The sequence below is a fragment of the Calliphora vicina genome, chromosome 4, assembly GCF_958450345.1.
Source record: "Calliphora vicina chromosome 4, idCalVici1.1, whole genome shotgun sequence".
In the NCBI taxonomy this organism is placed as follows: Eukaryota; Metazoa; Arthropoda; class Insecta; order Diptera; family Calliphoridae; genus Calliphora; species Calliphora vicina.
This window is the reverse complement of record NC_088783.1, coordinates 3,818,172-3,845,952: the sequence shown is the minus strand read 5'-3', so window position 1 is coordinate 3,845,952 and position 27,781 is coordinate 3,818,172. Positions and strand designations below refer to the sequence as shown.

Sequence of the window (27,781 nt, the reverse complement as noted above, 5' to 3'; positions counted from 1 at the left end):
TTTACCTTTTGCTGTTTAAATGGTCAATAAAATTATTTATACCCGTAAGTACAAAAGCAGTAAATAAACGTATTTTTATAACCCAGTTTATTTACTGCTTTAAAGCATAAATAATCAAACATTGTTTGCTGTTCTTGACAGATTAAAAAGCCGAATGAACAATAAAAAACCATTTTAAAGTAAAATTTCAAATTCACAGAATGAGACTTGTGTTTTATATAAAATTTAAATGACTTTTTCCTACCATTTTCGAATTTTTAATTTGTGCAAGAGTGTTGAATGGATGAATGTGTGTGTATTCATTCATATCACAGCAGATGTTTTCAACAATTTGACCTTGTCACCTTCAACAGCTGCTGAAAGTCATTTACATTTTATTTTATTCTATTTGCTCAAGCGTAACAAAATAAATATTCCAACAATTTATTTTTTTTTTGAATTTGTCATAAAAATTACCAAATTTCCAGGAGCAGTATGTGTCCCATAAAATATTTGAAAATCATTTTGTCAGTTTATAATGTATTATTTTCTTTTTTTGGTTTTGTTTGCAGTTCATCAAATGTTATACAAAAAGTCAAATATGCAAATAATAGTAAAAATGTTTAGCTTTGTAAACATAGACAGAATTCAAATAAATTTATGAAATTACTTTTAACAAAAGTTCACAAATCTTTATGTATTTACCTTAATAATAGGGATGAAAAGAACATTTTTTTAACCATTACTCTTATGAATTTGATAATGTCTGGTATATAAGTTTTCATTCAAAGTTCTCCAGAATTTCGAAATTTTCTTTAACTTGGTTTTTGTATATCGCTACCTTAATATAGAAAGGCCCTAACTAACATTTTCCTTACTTTACAGGAGAAGGAGACAACTTAATAAAACTTAAAGTTCTGTAGTTGCGATTTTTTTTTCAACACTGATTTTTATTTAATGTTGTGACATTTTATTTTATTAATGGTGTATTACGGGATTATCTATCGAAGTATGCAAAAAACTAAATTTTGGAAAAAAAACGAGTTAGGGCGTTTCTATATTAAGGTAACGATATGTAGATTCAATGTTCATATTTTTTAATAGATGCATGCAAAATACCTAAAGTAAAACTGTTAGTAACTTTAGAACTTTTAATAAGATGTTGCCATTTTTTATCTCATATTAATGCTAATGAGTCATTGATTTTAAAGGTTTTTTTACAGAAATCAGTTTCTCATCGAATATAGCTTAAAAATTCGTCCTTATTAAAAAATAACGGTTTTAAAATTTTTCAAAGGGGGCAAGGTTTGTGGAACTTCTGAGGAGTAAATAAAGGCTTTTTATATAAGTATTTGATATTGTTGAAATTCTTAGGACTTGAAGATAATATTTTAGGAAAATTAAATAATTTTATAAATTTTTGGTACGTCATTTACCTTAGAACTTAAAACAATTTACATGACCCCCTGTCTATACTTGACAAATATTCATCATAACAGTAAATGATATTTGCTGTTAAGACAAAGTTGATTAAACAAAACCACTAACAATTTTATCATAACGAAGCAATAATACTAATAAATGGAGACTATACCTGATAATTTTTTATTTAGACAACCATTTTGAAGTTTATCATGATAAAAATTTATCAGGTATAACCAGGGGGTGAAGAATAAATAAAATTTGATATGCTGTAAAATTTTACCGGCTAAAGATATCGTAACATAATTCGGAACTAATATAGACTCAATTGTCCTTAAATCAAAGACATTATTATTTTTGACATTTTCTATTTGCAAATACCGAAATTCCTAAACCGAGTTTTTTTCTGAGTTTTTTTTTTAGAAAAATGACTACTGTGATATTATTTACCGTGTGATAGTAAAAAAACCTTTGCAAGTATTTAAGAAGCATATAGAGTTATACAAATAAGAAGCTTTATTGAGGATCGGTGCTTTGCCTTTTTATAATTTTTTACTCAAATCTAAATTTTGTTTAATAATTGTCAAAGTTTGGATAGGTGAACCAAAATTTACTTTACACGCTTTTGCAATGTAAGAAGAAAATTTTTTTTTACAAAAGAAAAAATATATGGGTCTTTTTGGGAAAAAACTTAAAAAATACGTCACATTTTCCAAGTTCCAACTTTTAATAGGGACAAGATAACTGTTAGCAAGTTGTTTTATTTTATTTAGAATTTTATCGCCAATATCGACACTCTGTAGTCCCGCCACATCTAAAAAACCATAAAAATATCGAGCAGAATTAAAAAAATAAATCAATAAACCTAAATATCTCTTCAACTAATAGAGATAACCTACACATGTAAGCATATTTTTTCTAGATCTTCTAAGTACATTTATATTTTAAATTTCAGCTCATTCGGATCATAAATGGATTTTTGGCGATTTTTTTAAAAAATTTGAGGTGACCAAATTTGAGGGGCAACGCACTGGCCCTCATTAGCGCTAGGATGTTAAACAACTGAAAATCAAATCGACAACACCTCAGCTCCAACCATGTGAAATTTCGTAATAATATCTGCAATAGTTCCTGAGATACCGAATTATTTACAAAAAAAAAGTTTCTAAACCACTGTGCATTCTAATATTTCAGTTAGATTATTCATAAGACTTCAAGAAAATGGCGCTGTGAATATAAATACCAACAGCGAGTTTTTAGAGTTAACATCAACTGTATTAATAATGTACTCTTGTAAATTATAAACTGTATTTTTAAAGTGTGTGTATTAAAAGAGAGCAACTATTTAAAATTTTTAATCTACTGATAGCTTTTATTTACATTTAAAGGAATCCGGTTTATTTAAAGGAAAAATAAACCACCGCTTTTAAAAGGTAAAAACGTAACAATATATTGACTGATATTTTAAACATCGTGGATAAGCGGATAAAATGTTATTTCCAATTGAGAATTATTCATTTTACACCATTCTTATTTGAAATTTTAATTTTTAACCTCGATAAAAAGCAAACCAAGGCGAATTTAAAATTTTTGAGCAACTTCAAGTTTTGTATTTTCATTATTTTAACTCTGTTATTTACATATTTTTAAAGTCTCTATTGTCACCAAAAGTGTTTTCAAAAGGCAATTGTTTTTCATATGATATGATTAAATTTTGCCTTAACAAATTTATCATTTACATGCTTTTGGTTAAAATTACATGTAAAAACTAATAATAAATTATACTAAATTCGATTGACCGAGATTATAAATTTGCAAATTTGAAAAAAATGGACTTAGAACTTTTGCATATCACAGTATAACAACGATAAAAAACGAAACACGTTTATCTGCAAGTTCCTCGGATTTCATAAATGAAATTTCTTAGCAAGTCCAACAATACCTAATTTTTTACCAGTAAATGAATATCATTATTTATGAAGAATAATTTTTATATAATTTCTTGCAGTTCGAATTTGATACAACTTACTTGGGCATTGCATTGTGATTCTTGAGAAACCAGCATGAGAAAAGTCAGAAAAACCATTCAGTAAAACAGTTGGAGGCTAACAAAATAAAATAATTCTAAACTAATTTAACTTTTTCATTTATTTGAAATACAACAAAGAAAAGTGAATAGAAAAACTTAATCCTTAAAGATTAATAAAAGGCCACAAAAGAATACATACAAATAAATAAATTCATTTAATTCTTAGAACTTAGACTTACACAAATAAAGTAATTTATGTCCTTCATTGTTTCTCATCTACAATCACGTAAAATACATAAGAAAAATATAATTTACATAAATTTGTCTGAAGAAAATGTTTTCTTTTTTTTCTTCACAACTTTTAGTAAATATGTTGCCAAAGAATGTTAAGTGAATCTGCTTCCTCATTTACATCAACATTTATGTTGCTGAAAGAAAACAAAATATTTAACAAATACTTTTCATGTGGTTTCTAGTTTTTGTTCTTGGAATTTTGTAATCAAAATTGGATTTTTTTTTCTTTTATTGTTGACTGTTTATTTTGTAAAGATTTAAACAAAAAAATGGCTTAGGAGAACGAAGATATTGTGTGGAATGCGTAGTTAACAATCTCGTAAAAACGTATGAAAATGTATTTCCATACATACACGCAGAGAAAAAATATAATTGGGCATGGTTACTGTAACCATTTAAATAGTGTTACAAGATTTTTAACAATATTATAGTCACAGTAACCATTTACATGATTGTGGTAACCATAATATGGTTAATTTATTATTCACATGATTGTATCAACCATATATATGGTTACAGTAAACAAATATATGTTTGTGGCAACCATATTTATGATGAATAATTTTATCATAATATGTTGTTCTCAGATTATGATAAACCTTAAGCCGAGAGCAACATAATATGATAAGTCCTTCATCATGTGAATGGTTGTCACAAACATATATTTGTTTACTGTAACCATATATATGGTTACCACAATCATGTAAATGGTTACTGTGACCATAATATAGTTAAAAAACTTGTAACAATATTGAAACGGTTACAGTAACCATGCCCAAGTATATTTTTTCTCTGCGTGTAGATATAAGACCACAAACATTTGTATTCATTCGCAGTTTTCGCAGTGCAAACCAAAAATTAAAATTATTTTTAGTAACATTTAAATAAAAACAAACACAATACTTGTGGACTTAAGAACAATGGATAATACGAGCGGATTTTCTTCATAATTTGTTGTGGCTGCAATTGGCTAATATTGATCGTTGTGTTTAAAATTCGAGCCGTTTATAAATTTTCTATCCAATTACAGAAATCTCAGATAGTTTATCTTTAATTGAATCACGTAGTATATACAAGTTAAGGAAACATGAAATTTCATAAAAACATAAACTCTGTTGACACTAAATTCCTTTAATAATCGGAGTATGATTTATACTGTTTCATAAAATACTTCTTCTGCATAAAAAATATGTAAAACTTGATCATAGATTTGCTTGTGTCTATTAGGGTGGTTTTTATTTTGCACTTTTGGAATTTTCGATGCTCTCCAGGTCTAAAATTTGTCTTCGTCATTTTCAAATTAAATTGCTGACAATATGAGCTTCTCTTTCATATGGTATAAAAATGTCCAAGTAAAAAATTATTAGGTCGAATTTTGTATCAACAAAGCTTCATATGCGAGAAGATTTGCTTTACTTTTTTAATTTGAAAAAAGTACAACTGAAGTACACCGATTGCTCACCAAAGCTTAGGGTTAAAGTGTTCCATCGTTTTCAACGTGCGACAGATATTGCTGATCAGAACTAATGATTTATACAAGGAAGTCAAAGATCGCACAGGCCAGCCAAAAAGGGTTGCAGACCAAGAAGTGGAGGCATTACTCCATGAAGATTGTTGTAAAACTCACCAAGAACTTGCAAAATCATTGGGAGCTACTCAAGCAGCAATTTCAAAATGTTTGTCAGCAGCAGGATTCATCCAAAATCAGAGAAATTGGATACCATACGAATTGAAGCCGAGAGACCTTGAAAAACGATTTTGCATGCCTGATGATGATGCTTGAACTCTATAAAAACAACTCATTTTTTCAGCAACTCATAATAGATAGGATTTAAGGTTTAACGTTTTCCAATTTTAGTAAAACTATATTAATAACTATATCTAAAATTACCTGGACTATTCTGAATAGGTTTTACTTAAAATTCGTAACAGTAACGAAATAAGGCTCATTCGCCAAAATATGGCCAAAAAAATTTTTTCTCGAAAATTGCAAAATTTAAATCACAGGTACGCGACTACTATAGGAGCTATTGTCATACTTTGTTCATATTTTTATTCCCTATTATTTTCTCAATAAATTCCAATGTGATGATCAACAAATTCTGAAATTTGTTTAACAAAATTTTTAAAAATTTTAAATTGGTAAATATTTTTTTTGGTTTTACCTGCAAATGGATTAACGGTATCCTACGAAGACAGAAACTGATATACAATTAAATATGGATATATTTTAAGTAAAAATAAGCTTTTATTTTAATATTTCGCAAAATATTATAATTTTGTTACCACATTTCTTGTTCTAGTGGCCTGAGACACGTTAATGGCTTGGCGAATTTTTAATAACTTTAAAATTTTTTTTACCAATACTTGTCTTTTATATCTTATTTGAACGACAAGAACGAACACATTCCGATTCATTTAAATTAAATTGCAAAAGTAATTATTTAATGGTAACATTTTTACGAAAACAAAAAAAATAATTTTTCCCCTTGTAAATGCAACTCAAAACTTCAGCATCGTTGTGGCACCAGTTAACGTTATCCTATCATCCTAATATTTTACACAACGTGTTTCTACCATACATAGAACAATTCTAGTGGGGGATGGCCTTTACCTAGAAAAATTTTTTCAGTCCATACAATCTTGGAGCTCTCTAATATACATGTATAGAAAAAAATCTTAAAAAAAATAACAAGAAAATGTAATTTATACCAAGAGTTTATCCATAAAAAAAATATTCGAATAAATTATGTCTGCGAAAGAATGTTAAATGGTTCATTTCAAAAGTTGTCTCATGTTCGCTGTTAAATGAACAACTTTAGGGTGTGTTTGTGCATGAATCTGCATGTAAATAGTTCTTCATGTTTTCTTTTACATGACAAAAATTGTTCAGTTCATGAGATTATTTGTTGAGTCAGTCCAGTCCGTATGTTTTCTAAGCGAATATGAGAGTATAGAAACAAATATGGATTATTTTATTTATTTGTGTGCTGGTGATATTTTATATACATTATTTACAAAGTATATAATACATTTAAATACATATGTATGTATGCATGCATGCATCTGTTTTAATATTAGCTGCTGCCATATGCTTTATTTAAGTTTAAAGAGTGAGTATGTTAGTTTGTTTGTTAATCAAATAAAATGTGAATGTTATGGGTCCTTTATAGATTTAGTTTGCTGTCCTTTGTTGATAATATATTGTTATAACAGCTACACATCCTTTATACCCTTACGATTAAACACATTTTTGCACCGCTATTTATTAGAATCCAAAATGCTAACTATTTCCAAAAACAATCCCTGATATTCAATGCACGAGAAAAGACAAGAAAAACTGTGAACTAATATATATATATATATGTAGGTACAACAAAGATAAGCTTAGAGTACATTTGTTGTTATATGGGCAATCCCATGTCATCGTACGTGACATTTGTTCGCCTATAGAGTGGAATAGATTTTGCAAAAATAATAGTATCTGAATAATAATTTGGTATTTATGTTCCATTCAGAGAGAACTATATTTAAAAAAAAATAATAAGTTCTTTCGAAACATTGTTGTCCAAGATATCGAGCGAAATAAGGGTATATCGTACGTGACATAAAACGTTATGTTTTCTTTTAATTTCATACACTAAACCAAATATTTTTCCTTTACAATCCGTCATTTTTAAATAAAAACTAGATTTGAATGATTTTATAATAAATAAAATTTAATATCGTATGTGACAGATTTGAAAAAAAACTTCATCTTCAAGATCAAAACGGAAAAAACTTTAAAAAAATTCGAAATAATTTTTTTAAGCTGCCTAAAAGTATGCACTTATATTGTCCTACCTAAACGGTGTTAAGAATCGTTCCTAGGATGTTTGTTCAGTTTTGTGAAACTGTACTTTTATTTTTGATAGGTCGATGGTCGAGAATGTGCATTGTGAGTGGAAAAGATAAGATCAGAAAGTGTTTTCCCTCACACTGATGTTAAGTGTGGGTAAATACAAAATATAAATAGTTTTAGGCAAACACATTTTCAACATGTGTTTAGTCTAGTTTTGTTTTAAGAATTGTATAATTAGTACTTAAGAAAAATATTGTTGTAAATAAATGAGTTCCGTAATAGACACGAAGAGGTCGAGTCTTTCTTTTTTATTCATCGGCTTCCGCTGTAAGTGGCTGATTCAACAATGTTCATTTGTTCTAGAAAGTTGTTTATTGATATCTTAGGTACATTTTTGTAGTTGATTGATTCCTTGAATTTTGAATGGCTTGCTACCTATGGACCCGAACAGGGGAAAAAGGTAAAAAAAATCAAAATTTTAAAGCTTTTTGCAATTTTGATCTTGAAGATGAAGTTTTTTTGATTTTATATGTTCACAATTTTTGTTCTTTATGACAAGGTCTGTTTTCAGGAGAGTAACAAAAACACTTTTTTCTCTGTGATATTTATATCACTTATGGTGAAGGCTATAAAAATACAACATATTTAATTATAGCTACGTTGTAACAATTTTGTATTAATTATTATCTAGCAGAATCATAGTTTTCCTAGAATTTTTAATTTTATCAGTTTTTTTTCTACTAACATCATGACGTACTATGACATTTTAAACTAAAAATAATATAAAATAAGACTTCATATAAAGCACTAAATATAGAAAACTAAAATGTTTCAAATAATTTACCTAGAACTTTCTAAAGTTCTGCATTTACTGTCATATTTGAGAATATAGGAAAGAAACCATAGTTGGGGGTAGTGCACTAATTTTTAACTATCACTAATAGTTAGTGGTAGTGTAAAATAATTCACTAATTTTTTTAATGTTTAGTGATGAGTTGAAAAATATAAGCCTCACTCAATAATAGTGATAGTGTAGTTAAAATTTTTTAACTAATAATATTTTGAAAATAGTTAAAATATTTTTTTTTGCAGCTTAATGAAATAATTTTTTCTACACTAAAATTTTTAGTTAAAAAAATATTCCTGCACTATTTTTTTCAACAAAGAAATGTTTTACTCTATTCATAGTTTAAGTTAATATATTTAGGAAAAAACGTAAAAGCGGTATATGCACAGAGAAAACAGATTCGTGATAGCAACCGAATTTGTTGCCAATCGAATGATTCGGTTGCACACATAGAATTTTTCAGTTCTAACCACAGAAAGTCAGTTGATAAAGAAGAATTTCAGTTGAGGCAACCAAATTTTAGTTGTCCCTTCCAAAATATTGTAGCCACAACTGTAAAATTCGGTCACTAAGACAGAATCATTCGATTGGCAACAAATTCGGTTGCTATCACGAATCCGTTTTCTCTGTGTGAATACACAAATTACAATAAATAGAAATAAGAAATAGAAATAAGCAATTACACAGAAAATAATTAGCGATTATTGGCTATAAGTAAAACAAGCTTTTCGAAATTCGAATCACTTAATTTATTTCTCCGAGGAGAATCCACCATTCTACTAAAAGAAAATAAACGCTCTACTGGAGCAGAAGAAGCTAAAGGCGTGTTAAATTTAAAAAACATTTTGGCAATTTTTTGAGACTGCAAATATCAGTGTCCGAGCTTAAAAGGAACGCACGTATTTCACTTTCTATGCTATCTTTCTGCACAAAGGTTGAATGTCCTAATATTGAAGATGTTAATAAACTAAGTAATTTCTTCAATAACTTTTTCACTTACTGTCAATTTCCCCAAAATCTAAGAATCCTACATTATCAGTGGTTTTTTGTGTTATTATTTCTTCGGATGCTGAAAAACACTTTGAAGCTTACTCAACAAACATCTGTATATTTAATATTCTAGTTTAAACTGGAATAACTTTATGATCACTAATTTTGTATATATTAGTGCAAAGAAAATTATTGAAGCTTTTTTTTAGTTATTGTTAAATTTTTTAACTATTTGAGTTTAGTGCTTATTTCTACACTACCACTCAATTGATTTATAGTTAAAAAAATATCACTATCACTAAAAAATATTAGTGATAAAAATATAAGCTTCACTACCACTAAAGCTGATGAAAATTAGTTAAAAATATATTTTTTAAAATAATATTTAGTGCTAGTGAAATGTTGATTGCACTCAACATTTAGTGCACTACCCCCAACTCTGATAGAAACAAACATTTTCGACAAGGCAATTATCGAAAATGTTAATTTTAATTAAACTGTTAATTTTACCGAGAATCAAAGTTCAAATTTTATATACAAATGTTGATAAATCGCACAATTTTAATTTAATTTCTACAATATTGGTTATTGAAATATTGTAATATATTTTATATATTGCAGACAAATACCCATTACCATTATTCTTATATTTTTATTGCTTTAAAATATTTTTTTTTTAAATCTAGTTTTTAATATTCTAAAGTTAAAATAGCAATGCTAACTACTTTATATAATAATTACATATACATACAACATTTAATTGGATTAAACTTTAAAGAAAAAATATTTTTAGATTGCCATTTAATACCATTGACATAACATACATATGTAAATAAATAGGTACAATTATTTGTCTAATTCAACAAAAGAATTCTTAAACAGAAAAACGAATGTAAAAAGTAAAATTCTACTTGATACTTCTTAAATAACAAGCAACCAACCAACTAAACGTATGAGGAATATTTGATATGAATATAAATAAGAAATAAATCATACGCCCTAGTAAATCAAATATTTATATAGATACATGTAAATAAACATTTCCTTAAATGTCTCAAGCCTTGTCATAAGGATTTATGTTCATTAACTGACGATACAATAAATATTCAAATGCACAGACATACATACATATAGATTAGGGTGGCCCCGTTTTGTATGGAGGAAAAATAAGATGTCGATGTTGCGGACTAAAATTATAGTTTAGTTTGTTTGTGGAGACCATTTCTCAACAATTTTGTGCTGGCATCAGTATTTAGTGAGCTGGTTTAAGGTTTCTTGGGTTCATGACTTAAAAATGCGGGATTTGTTCAAATATTTAGCTTTTATTTTGACACATTTGTACAATATACATTTATTTAAGATATTGTTAGTTATGCCCACTTCCCATCTTTCTGGCAACATATGGATTCCGAGCCAAATGAATAGGTCATCTTTGGAGGCCAAGAACGAATCCAGACAATTTCGTATACTCTATTGCAAAGTGAGGCGTATACCAGAGAGAGCGTTCTACATCGATCGATATATATAGTACGGGGACGGGGCACGGTCCTGACTAGGTATTGCAATATGTGGCCGAGCGTTGTCATGATGGAAAATTAATGTTTCGTACGCTTTTGATGTCCAAAGAATATAGAAAGCAAAACTTTTCCTAGTATTTTTTTGCGATTCGATAGCATTTTGGTAGCTCTATGTTTAGTGCAAAAAATGGATTTCATCGAGTTTAAGTTTTCATAATGAGAGTTATAAACATGTGGTAATGAAAAATAAAAGTCAAATGTAAAAATCTGCGAAAAGAAACGGAATATTTAAAAGCGATTAATTTATTTTAATGTAGGTCTCTATCCGGTATCAATATTTCTATTGGTTTTTGTTTATTTGGCTTAAGTACCGGTAGCAAACATACGGGTCACGAACGTACGATTCTTCCATATGTTTTTCTATTATTATCGCCATGCATTTTCCCATATATATTTTCAAATTTCCTGAAAAAACAATTAAGAAAGTGTCGACGGTCAAGCCCGACCATATAATACCCTACACTAAGTAACATTTTTCTTCAATTTTTTATATTCGTGAGTGATTTTTGAAGTGGGCCTTATATGGGAGCTATGACCACTTATTGACCGATCATCATGAAATTATGTCTATATGAATGTTATTTATGTTGAATTTTATGTGTATACCAACATTTTTATGAGATTTATGAACGTTAAAGTGATTTACGGAAACGGGACTTATATGGGAGCAATGACTAATTATGGACCGATCATAACAAAATTTGGTGACTTGAATTCGGTATATATAAAACTTATTTGAAACAATATTTGTAAAGATACCTACATAAATTAAACATTAATGGCCGATAAAAAATAGAAGCTAAAATTTCAGGAGGTAATTTGTATGGGGGCTAGGTGAAATAATGGACCAATTTCAGCCAGTTTCAGTCATATCTTCAATAAAACACGATGATTATCAATATTTTATTTTTCGATTCCGGTTGACTAATCGAAGGAAATGCCACATTTTTATGTCATATAACCAATAATAAGTTTTGAAATAAATTGATTTTCGAAAAACGAAAAAACAGCGTATTGATTTAAACTATTAATTTCAAAAAATTACAAAAGTTCGAATATTTTTGGACTTACACTATAATTTCAAATATGGCACTATGTAGCATTTGAAATACATTTGATATCTACTAGGGTATTCAATCGATTAACCGTTAATCTGTTAACCGATTAATTTTTGACGGTTAACTGTTCGAATAATTTAAAATTTCCTATTTTCGAATAACAAATAAACCGATTAATTTGTGTCGATTAACCGATTAACCGAAATTACTTTTTTTTGCACTTTAACATACATATTTTTTTGTATTTATTTTTCCGTATCAATGAAGAAACAAATTTCAATTAATTAATTCACATGTATTTGAAAATTTGTTTGTATTTACATGTATATACGAAATTTTTTTGGAAAAGTGTATTTTATCAGAACTTTGCGAAAATATTAAATGTATTCAATATCTAACACAATCCAAAAAGGACTACAATGGTATAACTAAAAAAAGAACTGATATATTGGATATTCTTTATCATGATTTCGATTTCTCCAACAATACATCAGCGAGAGAATTTTTTCCAAGTCAAGTTTTATTAAATCTGAAGAAAAAATAGTTTTAAAGGAAATCATTTAAATTATATTGTTTTTTTAAATGATTATTTCTGAAGTTTTCAATAAAACCCTAAAAAAACTCACATGTGTATACAAAAAGGATCTCAAATACCATATTTGCTATTTTTTGGATGAATTGTTTTGTTTTTTATGTATTTGTACACAAAATTCTTTGTTGTATTTTCAATTTAAAATTAAAATAAAAATTATTCGGTTAATCGAATAATTTTAAATTAACCGATTATTAACCGAATAAATCTAAACCCCGATTAATTATTTGCTCGATTAACCGATTAAACCAGAAACCCGATTAATTGAATACCCTAATATCTACCAATATTTCATATATTTCATTTGCAAGAAATATGAAAACCCGTAAAAACCTTAATAAATTACCCTGCATCCAGCTCACCAAATACTGATGCCAGGACAAATATTTTGAGAAACGGTATCATTGAATGAATTAAACTTTCATTTTAGTTATGGGCATCTGCAAGTTTTTTGGGGGCCATCCTAATTTGCATACGTTAGCTGAAAAGCAAAACCTCCTAATTGCAATTTTCTCCATTTTACAATAACATTCATTGAATTAAAAAATAATAAGATTGAAAGCAGCTTTTTATAAAGTTCATAAGTTGTACAAAAATTAAAAATTAATTAATTTATTTTAATATTTTTACGGTACTTATGTGGTTTTCATTTCAGCTAACGATATTATCTTGTGTGTACAGTGTACACATATAAATAATAAATAATTTATTGTTAAATCATTAAATATACGTGACCGTTACACACGACAATAATACACGTGATAATGCCACTGAACTCATATGATACTGACATTTATGTAAATCCATACAGAAATACATAAATATTAACAATTGAAACTGAAAAAAAAAAAAAAAAGATTTTTCTTTTACGCATTAACCAACCTTATCTAGCTCATGGATAAGTAATACGGAGATGATAAGATTTCTTTTGCTTTAATGTTCGTTCTCTCCATAAACATTTTAACATTCTTAGTATTTTTGCGTTTCAATAATCTAACAATTTAAGACATAATGATGTACGTACCTCCATTTAATTGAATTCTTTTAATAACTAAAAACGAGTTCAGCTTTTGTATCTCTTAACATATTTGCATTGGAAGCACAGTATATGACATGATAATGATAATATATTATTCATGCATTTTACTGAGTAATAAAAAAACTTTAAACGATTTAAGCTTTAGGGAGTAAATTTACTTAGAAGAAATTTGGTTAATATTGTAAGTGTGTTAAATGAAATGTTTTTGTTTGTTGAATTCTATAAATACTAGGATATTCAATCGATTAACCGTTAATCGTTTAACCAATTAATTCCGGTCAGTTAACTGTTCGAATAATTCAAAATTGACTATTTTCAAATAACAAATAAACGGATTAATTTGTGTCGATTAACCGAAATTTGTTTTTTCTAACTTTATACAAAAATATAGTTTTAAACACACACAATTTATTTCACAACTCATAAACATTCCCTTCTAGCAATAGTTTTTTGAAATATAGTACGAAAACTGACACTAAGGAATTTCCAAATTACCCTTTTTTCTAGAATGTTCTATGATGAATTTTGTCCTTACGATATGGTAATAGGCGAAACTGAAGACATTACTAAACGAGTCTTTTATCACAGCTTAAAAAAACTATTAAAGTATTCAAAATCTAAAAAAATGCAAAAAGGACTCACATGGTATGATGGAAGATTTTATATGCTTACAAAAAATTAAAAAATTAACTGAGAAATTGGATATTCCTTATCATGCCTTACTATCGATTTCTCCATCATCTACAATCAGTGAGAGAGTTTTTTCAATTCAAGTTTTATTAAAACTAAAAAAAATCCTTAAAAAAGAAATCATTTAAATTATATTCTTTTTTTAGAATATTATTTCAGAATATCTCCCTAGAATCCTAATGAAAACTCATACGTTTACTTAATGTTTTGTTGAAATGTTATGTTTTGTTTGTTTTCTATGTTTTTGTTCTTTTTATTAACAAAATGCTTATATAAGTACACAAAATTCTTGTTTTTCTTTTCAATTTAAAATTAAAATGGAAATTATTCGGTTAATCGAATAATTTAAAATTAACCGATTATTAACCGTTTAAATCTAAACCTCGATTAATTATTTGCTCGATTAACCGATTAAATCAGAAACCCGATTAAGTGAATACCCTAATAAATACTAAATTAATTTTCATAAATATACCAGTAAATTCTTCCGCACAAATATCTTTTTTTCTGATATTTGTAACGCCAAAAGTCTAGCGATCGACATAGAATCACTTTGTTAATGATTTTTTAATTGACATTTCTCTCTACTTCCGTTCTATATGTTTATTTCTATGTTCTAATGTTCGTTAATTTTAAAAATTCATACTGTTTATGTAGAAATTCATTACTGCGTATGTGATATTTGTACGCCTATTAGGGTATTCAATCGATTAACCGTTAATCGGTTAAACGATTAATTTTGGTCGGTTAACTGTTCGAATAATTGAATAATTTAAATTATTAAAAGTATTCAAAATCTAAAAACAATCCAAAAAGGACTCCAATGATATAAGGGAGGATTTGATATGCTTAGAAAAAAATAAAAAAAGAACTGAGATATTGGATATTCTTGATCATAGAATAAACACATAGAACGGAAGGAGAGGGGAATAAATTAATCTCTTTTCACACATAAGGTACAAAAACAAAATACATACAATACATTCTCATGAATTACAAAATACATACAATACATTCTCATGAATTAGGTCTCTCAGTTACCTATCTAGTTGTGGTCTATGTTCTTGATCATGTCTTACTTTAAATTTCCAAGTCAATTTTTATTGAAACTAAAGAAAATTATTAATTTTTTGGTTGAACTGTTATGTTTTTTTTATGTTTTTGTTCTTTTATTAATAAAATACTTAAAATAAGTACTCAAAATTCGTGGTTTTATTTTCAGTTTAAAATTAAAATGGAGATTATTCGGTTAATCGAATAATTTAAAATTAACCGATTATTAACCGATTAAATCTAGACCCCGATTATTTATTTGCTCGATTAACCGATCAAACCAGAAACCCGATTAACGCCTATAGAGTGGAATAGATTTTGCAAAAATAAGAGTATCTGAAAAATAATTTGATCTTTATGTTCCATTAAAAGGGTACAATATTTTATAAAAATAATAAGTTCTTTCGAAATATTTTTGTCCAAAATATCGAACGCAAAAAAGGATATATCGTACGTGACATACCGTACGTGACAGATAACAATGGGTATAACAATGCTAATTGGGAGCTTAGTTTTCGCCGAAATCTTAGCCTAAAACATAGCAATTAAATTAAAAAATTAAATATAGTCAGTATAAACTATTATTTTTATTTTTGCCTTTAAAAGGTTATAATAAGCTCTAAATACTTTCACATACACGCAGAGAAAAAATGTAATTGGGCATGGTTACTGTAACCATTTAAATAGTGTTACAAGATTTTTAACAATATTATAGTCACAGTAACTATTTACATGATTGTGGTAACCATAATATGGTTAATTTATGATTCACATGATTGCATCAACCATATATATGGTTACAGTAAACAAGTATATGTTTGTGACAACCATATTTATGATGAATAATTTTATCATAATATGTTGTTCTCAGATTATGATAAGCTTTAAGCCGAGAGCAACATAATATGATAAGTCCTTCATCATATGAATGGTTGTCACAAACATATATTTGTTTACTGTAACCATATACATATATGGTTGACACAATCATGTGAATCGTAAATTAACCATATTATGGTTACCACAATCATGTAAATGGTTACTGTGACTATAATATAGTTAAAAAACTTGTAACAATATTGAAATGTTACAGTAACCATGCCCAACTATATTTTTTCTCTGCGTGTAGTAACATCTTAGTGGCCTTATTCGCGTCCATGTTTTCAATTAATAATTTTTGTTAGCTTTTACAAACTTTATGACTAAAAGATAAAGTTCTGATTTATTAGCGTATACTGATCTAAACAATATGGGTATTGATAGAATGAGCTTGCCATGCGATTGGTATAACACGATCAATGTGAATTGGATTTTAAGGTTTTTAATTCACAAAATATATCTAAAGAACCGATATGACTGTTTATTAATTGGAATCATTTTCTATGTCACGTGTTAAATAATAATTTTCAGCCTGCCTTCGTATACATGAGTACCTATGGCAAGTAGTATTTTAAGGCATGTGTTAATAATATACAAACTTGTATCAACATACTCTCATACAAATATTTTTGTTATCAACGCCACCATGATGATAATGATGTAAATATGTATAACAAGTACACTAGTACTCTACATATTCATACATACATACAGACACACAAATTATTTTACAAGTAAAAGTGCAAAATAGTGTCAGCCGCCATTAAAGCCTTTGGAACATAGAAATACTTTTTGCTAAATGAAAAAAATTGTTGAATAAAACGAAAATCCAGAAAATATTTCTGTGTTACAAAAACTTAACTTTCGTTTTCAATGTTACACTATTTCTACCAGTGCCTCTACACAGCAAGCACAGTTACTAAATTGGAATTTAATACTAAAAGCAGAAAATATGAAGCAAAAAAAAAACAAGGAAAATACTATAAATTGTCATTACCTGGATTATTAGTTTGTACCATTTTCATGATTATTTTGCTTGATTTGTTTTCTATATTTTTTGCAAATTTTATTTCTTAACACTATTGAGCACAGTTTAACTTTAGTGTGTACTTTTTTCTCTATTCTATTCTTTTCAATTTCAATAAAATGTAATTTGAATTTTATTTTATTTAAAGCTTTAATTTAAATTTTTAATATTTGTATACTGTGTAAATATACACGGAGCACAGACAAACACACAAAATATACACAGTTTTTCAGTATTTAGATGTTGATATTAACTAATTTTTCCTGTTGTTCCAGTCGGAAATGTATACGTGTTAACGGTTTTAACTCTCGCCAGCAACTGTTAATAATGTTTGTAAAGTTACCGTATTGTTAACTCTGTTTAGAAGTTTTCCCATATTTTTTCTTCCTTCATTTTGCTCCTTTTCCTTTCGCTTTTAACTCTTAGTTTCATTATGTGTGTGTTTATAACGCATACTCAATTATGTTTTACTCTCTCAATTGCTCACTCTTACTCTCACTCTTCGTGTCTTTGTTTTGTTTTATGAAATGTAGGTTGTCAAAGGTGTTCTTTAATTCTTTATTTCGTTCTTTTCCATTTGGGTAGGTTAAGCGTTGTGTGTTTTTTTTTTATTCGCATTCCTTTACTAGTGGTATTGGTCCTGTTGTGTATTTTAGCTGGTTTACATTTTCTATAGTATTTTTTTCCCAGTTTGTTTACGTTTATCCACGTCACTCTTGATGCCTAACAGTTTTTTTCGTAGCTTTTTCTTTTTTGCTTTTCGTATCGTAATGACCGCACAAATATTTGTTGCTTTATTATGGTTATCTGAGTACTGTGAAGCAAGAACAATAACTCATTTCATAGAGTACAGGAGAAAATCATGGTTGTTTTTTTTAATGTCTTAATTTATTTACTCGTAAAGGCACAGTGGGAGCAAAAAATGTATATGTTTTCAATTTACATTCATATGACACACCTTTAAAAAGTAACGTAAATGGTAGTTAAGTATTGTTTACACAGTTGTCATAAAGAATTATATTGTTACGAATTGGCATTAGCGATTTGAATTTAACGGTCTGTAACGACTGCCTGCAACATTCATCATGTTTATAAACATGTCCATCAGTCCATCAGCTTCTACATATCAACAATGTTGATGAGTACGCAACACTTATGGTGTTTTCTTTTCTGGCATAAATGATGCATTTATTCTGCCTTTTAACCTTCTTTGTGTTCTTTTCTGAATAAAATGTAGTTTGGTCGTGTTCTTTTCTAATAATGTTACCATAAATCCCTGAATATATGCAACATGTTTCACCCTCAATTTTAACAAAGGGTTAGAAATGCACCACTTTTATGTAAGCAAAAAGTATAGTTTTATAACATTTAGAAGCTGTATAAAAGAAAAGTGCATAAATGGTAATGATTTTTGTTCTATTGTGATCGTTAAAAATGCAACACATTATGAGGGTATTGGTAACATTTAATAAATGGTACAAAATATATAGGCAATATTTTGTGTCAGAAAAGAAAACACCATTAATGTTGAAGCTGCTAACATTTTTTCGATGTTGGTACATTTAGAAAAAATGTAGACCTAACAATCCTGGATAAAGTTGCAGAACATTGCCAAGCCAATTTTTATGGTTTTAAGGGTCAAAGAGGCGATTTTCTGGGATAACATAAAAAAATTCAGAAATAAACAAACAAGAAAAATTTTTTTTTCTACTATAAAAATGTTCTTTTTCGCAAAATGTCGATTTTGAAATATTGCTACCTATATTTAAATAAATTTGGAATACAAAATATATTTGAGAAGCTGCAGAACAAAAAGTACTTTTTCGCATTTTTTCAAAAATTGGTTTTTTGGTATTTTTAAAATATTTAGGTAGAAATCTTCTAGAAACAATCAAGTTAGCAAAATTTTTTGAATTTTTTTCTAACACAGAAAAAGTTGTATTTCAATTCAAACATTTATCCCATATTGAGCTGGTTTCAATTATTTCATAATTAAATCAAGTATTCATTTGATCAAAAACAAAATTTCTTGATATTTTCTATTGAATTTTGAATTTGATTATTTTGACAATTGAATATACAATTTTCGTTATTGGTTGAATTTCAAATACAAAAATTATTGAATAGATAATTTTCGTAATTGAAACACAAAAATTTTTGTAATTTTTTTTTTTTCAATTACGAAAATTATCTATTCAATAATTTTTGTATTTAAAATTCAACCAATAACGAAAATTGTATATTCAATTGTCAAAATGATCAAATTCAAAACTCAAAATTCAATAGAAAATATCAAGAAATTTTGTTTTTGAGCAAATGAATACTTGATTTAATTATGAAATAATTGAAACCAGTTCAATATGTGACAAATATTTTAATTGAAACGGTTTAAGAAATAGTTTTTTCTGTGAAGTAAATGGGTTCTAAAAAATTTGTGCTTAACAAAACGTACAACACTAGTATAAAACGAAAAAAAATATTTAATTTCAATGTGTAATTTGTTTATATGTTAGATCAGGATAAAAAACATTAATTTAAAATTAAATAAACATTAATATGAAAATAATTTTGTTTTTAACAAAACGTACTTTTTTTCTTTATTTTTTAACCAAAAGTTTCTTTTTCGATATTAAAATGGTTTTATTTCAAACATCCTTAACATTTAATGTGGTTACTTATGGCAGTTAGATGTATCTATTGATAAGTAAGAAACTTGTTACCATTTCCAGGCCCATGCAGTTTTTTAATGGGGCGAAATATTTAAAACTCAATTTCCCAAAAATTTTAAATAAGCGAAAAAGTACCTTTTGTTCTGCGGCTCCTCATTTATAATAATCGAGGTTGGCTACCGTTACCGCTAAGCTATCGTTATCCATACGAATACCCTTTCAGCTGAACCACCGTTACCTCTAAGCTACCGTTACCGATATAATCGTAAATACCGTTACCGTTAAATAATTTTAAATTATGAACATACAATTTTTTGATTTCAATACACAGAAAAAAGTTTCAACATAAATAGTATGATGTGATTTCATTGATTTCAATTCATAACATTTATAAATAATTTCTTAAATATTAAGATTTTTTCATATTTTATGTTTTCAAAATAAATCTAGAAGGCTTGAAAAATATAATTTCATTTTCATTTATATTTTTTGTTTTTGAAAAATGTTTAAAATTTTCCTTTTTTTAAGTTTCAGATATTGTTGATTCATCTTAAAATATTGGCCAATATATGGCTACTAAACATATATTTTTACATTAATTCATTAGATAATCCAATTATAATGCAGTTTATTATAAAATATTATTAAATTTATGAAAAAAAAGCAAAAATTTCCGTCATGAACAATTTTATAATATTTATGAACATGTTCTTAAACTGAATGAGAAAAGTTTGGGAAAAAAAGTCAAGTTCGATTAATAATATTTATTACAAAATTCATTCCAATTATGAATTTCTTTTTTCTGTGTAATTGTATTTATTGAAATATAGAGATTTTAAAATATAATCAAATACCACCATTGATGACAAATTGATAATTTTTTGTAAATTTCATTAATAATTTAATTCTAGATAAAAAGCAAAAACCGTTACCGCTAAAACAACGTAACCGTTACCTTTTTATCGTTTCGAATCGGTAGCCAATAGGGATGCCAATCCCGAAAATCCCGGGATTTTTCGGGATCGGGATTTCCCGAATCCCGGGATTTGTGAAAAACAATCCCAGGATTAGCAAATCCCGAAAATTACGAGATTTTTTAATATTTTAGGATGAAACCTAGAAAGCTAAATTTCAGCATACTTATAATGCTAATAAAAAACAAGGCGAATCTTTATACCCACCATCAATATGTAGTTTTGGTCTTCTATGGGGACTTGAATCAGTATTTATGAATGAATGAAATTTATGTTAATATCATTATATACAAATTATTTATTGACAATAAAATATTTTCTGATATAGAGGTTATATTACTATTGACTGGTCCTCACAAGAGTTGGTAGAAAGATTAATTTTCATATACAACTTGTTTATTCAATTTTATCACTATATTAATTATTATAAGACAATTATGAGTGTCAAAGTCATTTTCTGAAGGGGACCATGTATGGGGACTAGGGACAAATGTAGCCCGGTTTCCGCAATACTTTATATATATTTGAATTCAATGCATTAGTTTTTGCTTTGTTATATTTATACTTAGTGTATTAACGAAATAAATAGTTTTTATTGTTGAACTTGATGTTTTTTGACATTTAATTAAAATCCCGAAAAATCCCGGGGTCCCGAAAAATCCCGGGATTCCGGGATTTACATTTCTAAAATCCAGAATCGCGGGATTTGTAAAACCCAGTCCCGTTTGGCATCCCTAGTAGCCAACCATGACAATACTGCATTTATTAATCGGACAGTATAAGTAATATTGTTCTGATATGTATTAAATATCACTCATACGTACCTTCTCACAGAGAAACATTTTATTTTGGAAATATGTGGTAGCTCGAACCATTCAAGATATTTTAATGAAATTTTTCGTAATCATAGCTGAGGAGCTATAGAGTTGAAATGCATTCACATGATATCATACATAGAATAGGGGCTAGTGAACGGCTGTCCAAAAGTGGGTCACCTGGACAAAACATTGAGAGGGCATATTCGAGGCAAAAATGACAAATGTTGAGAAGTGTGAAACTCTATAAACTAAGATTATAAATACTGTCTGTGAATTGGTTGTTACTTACTGTGGAATATACAGAGATAATATATATACAAATATTTACGTTGAAAATAAAACAGCATTTTTTTTTTCTTTATAAACAATAACATATATTTTCCATTTATTTCGTTTTTTATTTTGTTTCTGTTTTTGGTTTTTCTTTCATTATTTATGTATGTATGTAATAATATTTAGTTGTTTTTTTATTTATCCAAATATGTATGTATGTATGTTTACTAATTTATTGTATTTTATTTTATGATTTTTATTCTTTTTGTAAATATAACAAACATATGAGTGTGTATGTATGTATGTATTTATGTATATAAATATTGTATTTATTTATATAATTATTTACTTATAAATTTTACATGATTTATATATTTCTTTATGAGAGTACGGGTAATCGCTTGGATTTTTGAAAATTATTATTATTATTAAGTATTTCTTTGTTTATATATGAATGTGTATTGAATACTATTTATTTGTTTGTTTAATTTTTCTCTTTTTGTTTATATATTTATGTATTTATTGTATATAATTTTATTATTATTCTTTACTATATATGTATTATATTTTAATTTGTAAATATATATTGCAACTCATATAAAAACACTATTATTTAACTGAAAAAAAAATCACTGTAAATAAAACTTTTCAAGAAACTCTTTATATTTCGATTTATTCGTTAGAACTGCTGAAACTCTCAGTTTATTTGTTGTTGTATATATTTATTTAAATATGGTTTATAATAGGTGTGTTTCCGCACTTTTAAGATTGTTTGCTATTAATAAGTTTTTGAAATTTTTGTTATTCCTGCAAGTATTGCCAAAAATCTATTAATAATATTATTACTACGGGAACACAACTATTACAAAATATTTATTATTATTTTTTTTCTTTAATTTATGATTAATGTACAAATGAACAATGTCGTTGACATTAACAATGATAATAATGAAATTTAAATATAAAATAGAATTAAATGGAAACACAAATACCAAATAAATAACAAATACATGTATTCAAAATAATGTTACTAGGAAAACATTGTGTCAGTAAACTTCTAGAAATTAAAACTAATATTTAAAACTAATTTGCCTCAATTAGTTTTAAATATATATATATATGTATATAATAATGAAATGGTCCATGTATGTAATGTCTTCACGTGAGAACGGCTGGAACAATTTGGCTGATTTTTTTTATTCGATTCGAAATTTTCAGGAGATGATTTGTAAAGAAAAGAAATTCAAAAATTTCGGGTAAAACTCGGACATTTTTTTTTTTTTTGAGTCCAATCAACTGTAATAAAAAAGCTCCCTAAGGTATGCAGTACAAATTTAGATATTTTATTTGCAAATAAATAAGAACAGGCAGGTGTATGTGGGTTGGAGAAACTTGACGAACTAATATTAGTAAATGCTACCGGCGAAGCCGGGGTCGGTCAACTAGTACTAAATAATAATTCCCATTCAAGACAAATAACAAAATACTAAAGATTACAACTCCTCGAAATGAAATGAAGAAATAATTGTTATGAAATTGTTACGAAATGGTACTGGAGTTCAAATATAACGATTTAAAGTTGCATAATGCCTCTCAAACAGCAGTTCATCTCAAACTTTAACATAGCTGTGGAACATAGCTTTGAAAAAAAGCTTTGAATTGAGCATTGTTTGTAAGTATGGCAACACTAAATGATTAACATCGAAAGCTCTAGAATTCGAATGTTCTAGTTTGAAGATCATTGTAGAAATAGAGCTTTCTAGATGCAAATGCAGCTTATATAAATTGGCCGTTAGAACACCAAACGAGTGAGCCTAATTTGAAGCATCGTTAAGTAAAGACATCAACTGCATTACCAGTGTATACTTGTACATTATAAAGTGTGTGTATTTCTGCGAATTTATAAACTTGTTTAAAAACACTGAGTATTGTATAAATTTAAATAAATAAAGAGTTGTTACAAATTTTAAACTACTAAACTGCTTTTATTTGCAATCAAAAGTATCCGGTTTATTTTAAGGAAATAAACCATAGTTTTTAAAAGGTAAAAACGTAACAATTAATTCTTTTTATATCCAAATTAAATTATTATTATAACTAATAAAACAAACAAAGGAATTTATAGAAACTATTGTATATATACATAATTTAAATATAAGTATTCGGTGTTTATTGTTTTATCAATAAGTAGTAGAAAAATTTTCTTTGAAAATCGTTTTAACATTTTTTTATAAAAAATGTTTTTTTTAAGGTTTTATATAAAAAACACAAACAAAATTATGTTTATATGTATAAATATTTTCTTTGCAACTTTTACTTCTGTTCTATATAATTATTATATTTATTAGTAATGTATAGTATATAAATATTTGTATGTATATATGTTTGTATGTATGTATATAATAATTTCGTTTTTAAATAGTTTTTTTTAATAACTATTTCTTTTAATATATGTATATATATATATATATATTTATATAAATGTATTTTTGTATAGGTATAAATAACAGATAATTATTATTTTTTTTATTTATTTATTTTTTTTGGTAAAAAAGCAACAGATTTCACATTTATTTATTTATTTTATTATTTATGCGTGTTTTTGTTTATATATGTTTATATGTAATTATACAATTATATGTATTTATGTAAGTAGGTACACAATTATGTAACAAACAATAACAATAATATTTATTTATAATGTTTTATTTATGTACTGAAATCGATCATTCCCTAAAAGTTTATTTAAAAAAAATCACCAGTTTTATCTTGGGTCTAAAGATTATCTTTATATAATACTCAGAAATGCAAACTCGTTTACAGATTTATTAAGACTGTCATTATATATAAATATCAATGCCATTATGTACGTTTTGAAATTATAAAAATGTAAAATATATTAAACAGATTCTGTTACACAGAGACAATAGACTCATAATAGCAACCGAATTTGTTGCCAATCGAATAATTCGCTAGCACACATATAATTTTTTGGCTCTCTCAAAAGAAATTCGGTTGATAAAGAAGAATTTCGGTTTAAGCAACAAAACATTTGTTACACCTTCTAAAAATGTGTAGCCACAACTGTAAAATTTGGTCAGTGAGGTAGAATTGGCAACAAATTCGGTTTTCTACACAAAATGTTTCTATAAAAACTAAAAGTATATATTTGAATTCCAGAAAAAGTGTTTGATAATAAACATGCCAAATTAGCAATGTAAATTTGTTTACTATTTCATAAATTTAAATATAACTATTAGAAACAAAATTGATAATATTATTTAATACATTATCGCCTTGATATATTTAATTTTTATTGCTAAACATTACAAAAGGCGCATCAATAAATGTAGAAAAGTCGAAAAAAAGTCTAAAAGTCGACTTTCATAAATTACCAAAAGCCGAATGTTCGAAAAGGCGACTTTTAAAAAAAAAAACGAAGAAATTCGAAAAGTTTTTGTTTCAACTATAGAATCCTAATAGTAATACAGATATAGATTAGAAACCGATATATGTTAATGACATAGTAATACAGATATAGACCAGAAACACACGCAGAGAAAAAATATAATTGGGCATGGTTACTGTAACCATTTAAATAGTATTACAAGATTTTTAACAATATTATAGTCACAGTAACCACATACATGATTGTGGTAACCATAATATGGTTAATTTATGATTCACATGATTGTATCAACCATATATATGGTTACAGTAAACAAATATATGTTTGTGACAACCATATTTATGATGAATAATTTTATCATAATATGTTGCTCTCAGATTAAGATAAGCCTTAAGCAGAGAGCAACATAATATGATAAGTCCTTCATCATATCAATGGTTGTCACAAACATATATTTGTTTACTGTAACCATATATATGGTTGATACAATCATGTGAATCGTAAATTAACCATATTATGGTTACCACAATCATGTAAATGGTTACTGTGACAATAATATAGTTAAAAAACTTGTAACAATATTGAAATGGTTACAGTAACCATGCCCAACTATATTTTTTCTCTGCGTGCAGATAAAAAATCGAGGTAGTCGTGGTGTTTTGCTTATATGTATCTCAGCCATTGAACCATGACTATAGCGTATATATTGATGAATCAATCATGTATGCAAGTTATTAGGAGTCTCCGGAAAGTTGATTTCAATAGATCGACTCCAATTACTCTAACAATCCGTAATATATATACTTTATGGGGTCGCAAATGAAAAATTTTGAAACTACTACGAATAAATATAAAGATAATCTAAAGATCTATGATATATTTTGTGGCGCGATATTATGAAATGATCGATATATTTTTTTTAATTTTGTTTAAATATACTTATATAAATTTATTTCTATCTTTAATTTCTTGTTATTTTTTTACTTTTTACTTGAATTTTTTTCAATATATTTTAAATTTTTTTTGCTGTTTTATTTTTCACAACTTTTAATATTTGTTTGATTTTTTATAGTCACACTAGTCAACAAAAAAAATGCACTTTTGTAGAGTATTTAAAGAAACATTCATGGCTATTCCTGTTCTCAGTTTCACCTATTTTTGGAAGCATAATTACAACAATTTATATTTAAATAAAGTTTCGAAAATTATATAATTAAATTTAAAAAAATCTCATGTAAACATTTATAATTAGAAACGCTGAGGAAATTACATAATATTGTTGTAATTATGCATCCAAAAATACGGTAAATGGTGAAAGTGAGAACAGGAATAGCCTCCATTATTGAAACGCAAACATGTTTATAGAAATGTGTGTTAAAATCTGTATAAACAAATTAGTTTGTTGTACATTTGTTGTAAGAGAGAAAACAAACATTTTCGAAAAGGCATCGGACCTTACACCTTCATACAATATTTTAAGTTGCTGAAATATTTTTAAATTCGCATTGATTTGGCTTTTATCGAGTTTTAAATTTCATATAAGAATAATGTAAATCGCTCAATTTCAAATGTGTATAAGTTTTCAACCGCTTATCTAATTTAACATCTCATAGTAACGTTTATGCTACCTAGTTTCCCCAAAAATCCTTTTCCTTAATGAACAAAGGTTATCTCAAAAAAGGTATCTTCTATTCAACACATAAAAAATTCAGAGTGGAACCATGAGGAAATCTAAAGATTATAAACATTTGGTAAAAATATTTCTGACATTGCGAAGAATAAACGAAAAACTTCAAATATATTTTAAGGCATTTTTTTGTTTTCCAATTTTTATAAACTTAGATTTACATACAGTTACCTTAATATAGAAACGCTTTAACTCGTGTTTTTTTTTTTTTGTAAGCCCAGATTTTCGTTTATTTCGATAAATGGTCCGCTCATATATCATATTTAGCCAATAATCTCGACTTAAAAAAAAACGAGTTAGGGCCTTTCTATATTAAGTAGAAACTTGAATTTTCCCATTTCCGAAGGGATTTTGTTATTATGAATTTTATATACATATATATTTTTTTTGGATTTCTAGAATAAAAACAATAAAATCTATGATTCATTTGCACTAATATGAGATCAAAATTTATAAAGTAAGAGCAATAGTTCTAAAGTTATTAATAGTTTCTTTGTATGCATCTTTTAAAAAATATGAACTTTGCAGTTCAACATTCTGGAGGACTTAAAATTTTGTATACCAGATATTATCGATTTCAGAAGAGTAATGGTTAAAAAATTAAGTTTAATTTTAATTTTTTTATTTATATCGA

At 26.9% G+C, this 27,781-nt stretch overlaps 1 protein-coding gene across 1 annotated transcript in view; it reads right to left on the bottom strand.

Annotated features, from left to right (window-relative positions):
• The window catches only part of tbc (trabuco), a 50,047-nt gene extending 32,704 nt beyond the window's left edge, over positions 1 to 17,343 (bottom strand). The window contains exon 1 of the mRNA XM_065508523.1: positions 17,288 to 17,343. Within this exon, the coding sequence (XP_065364595.1) occupies positions 17,288 to 17,315 (28 nt within the window). The 5' untranslated portion in view covers positions 17,316 to 17,343. The remainder of the gene's footprint in view (positions 1 to 17,287) is intronic.
• Between the last annotated feature and the right edge of the window lie 10,438 nt (positions 17,344 to 27,781).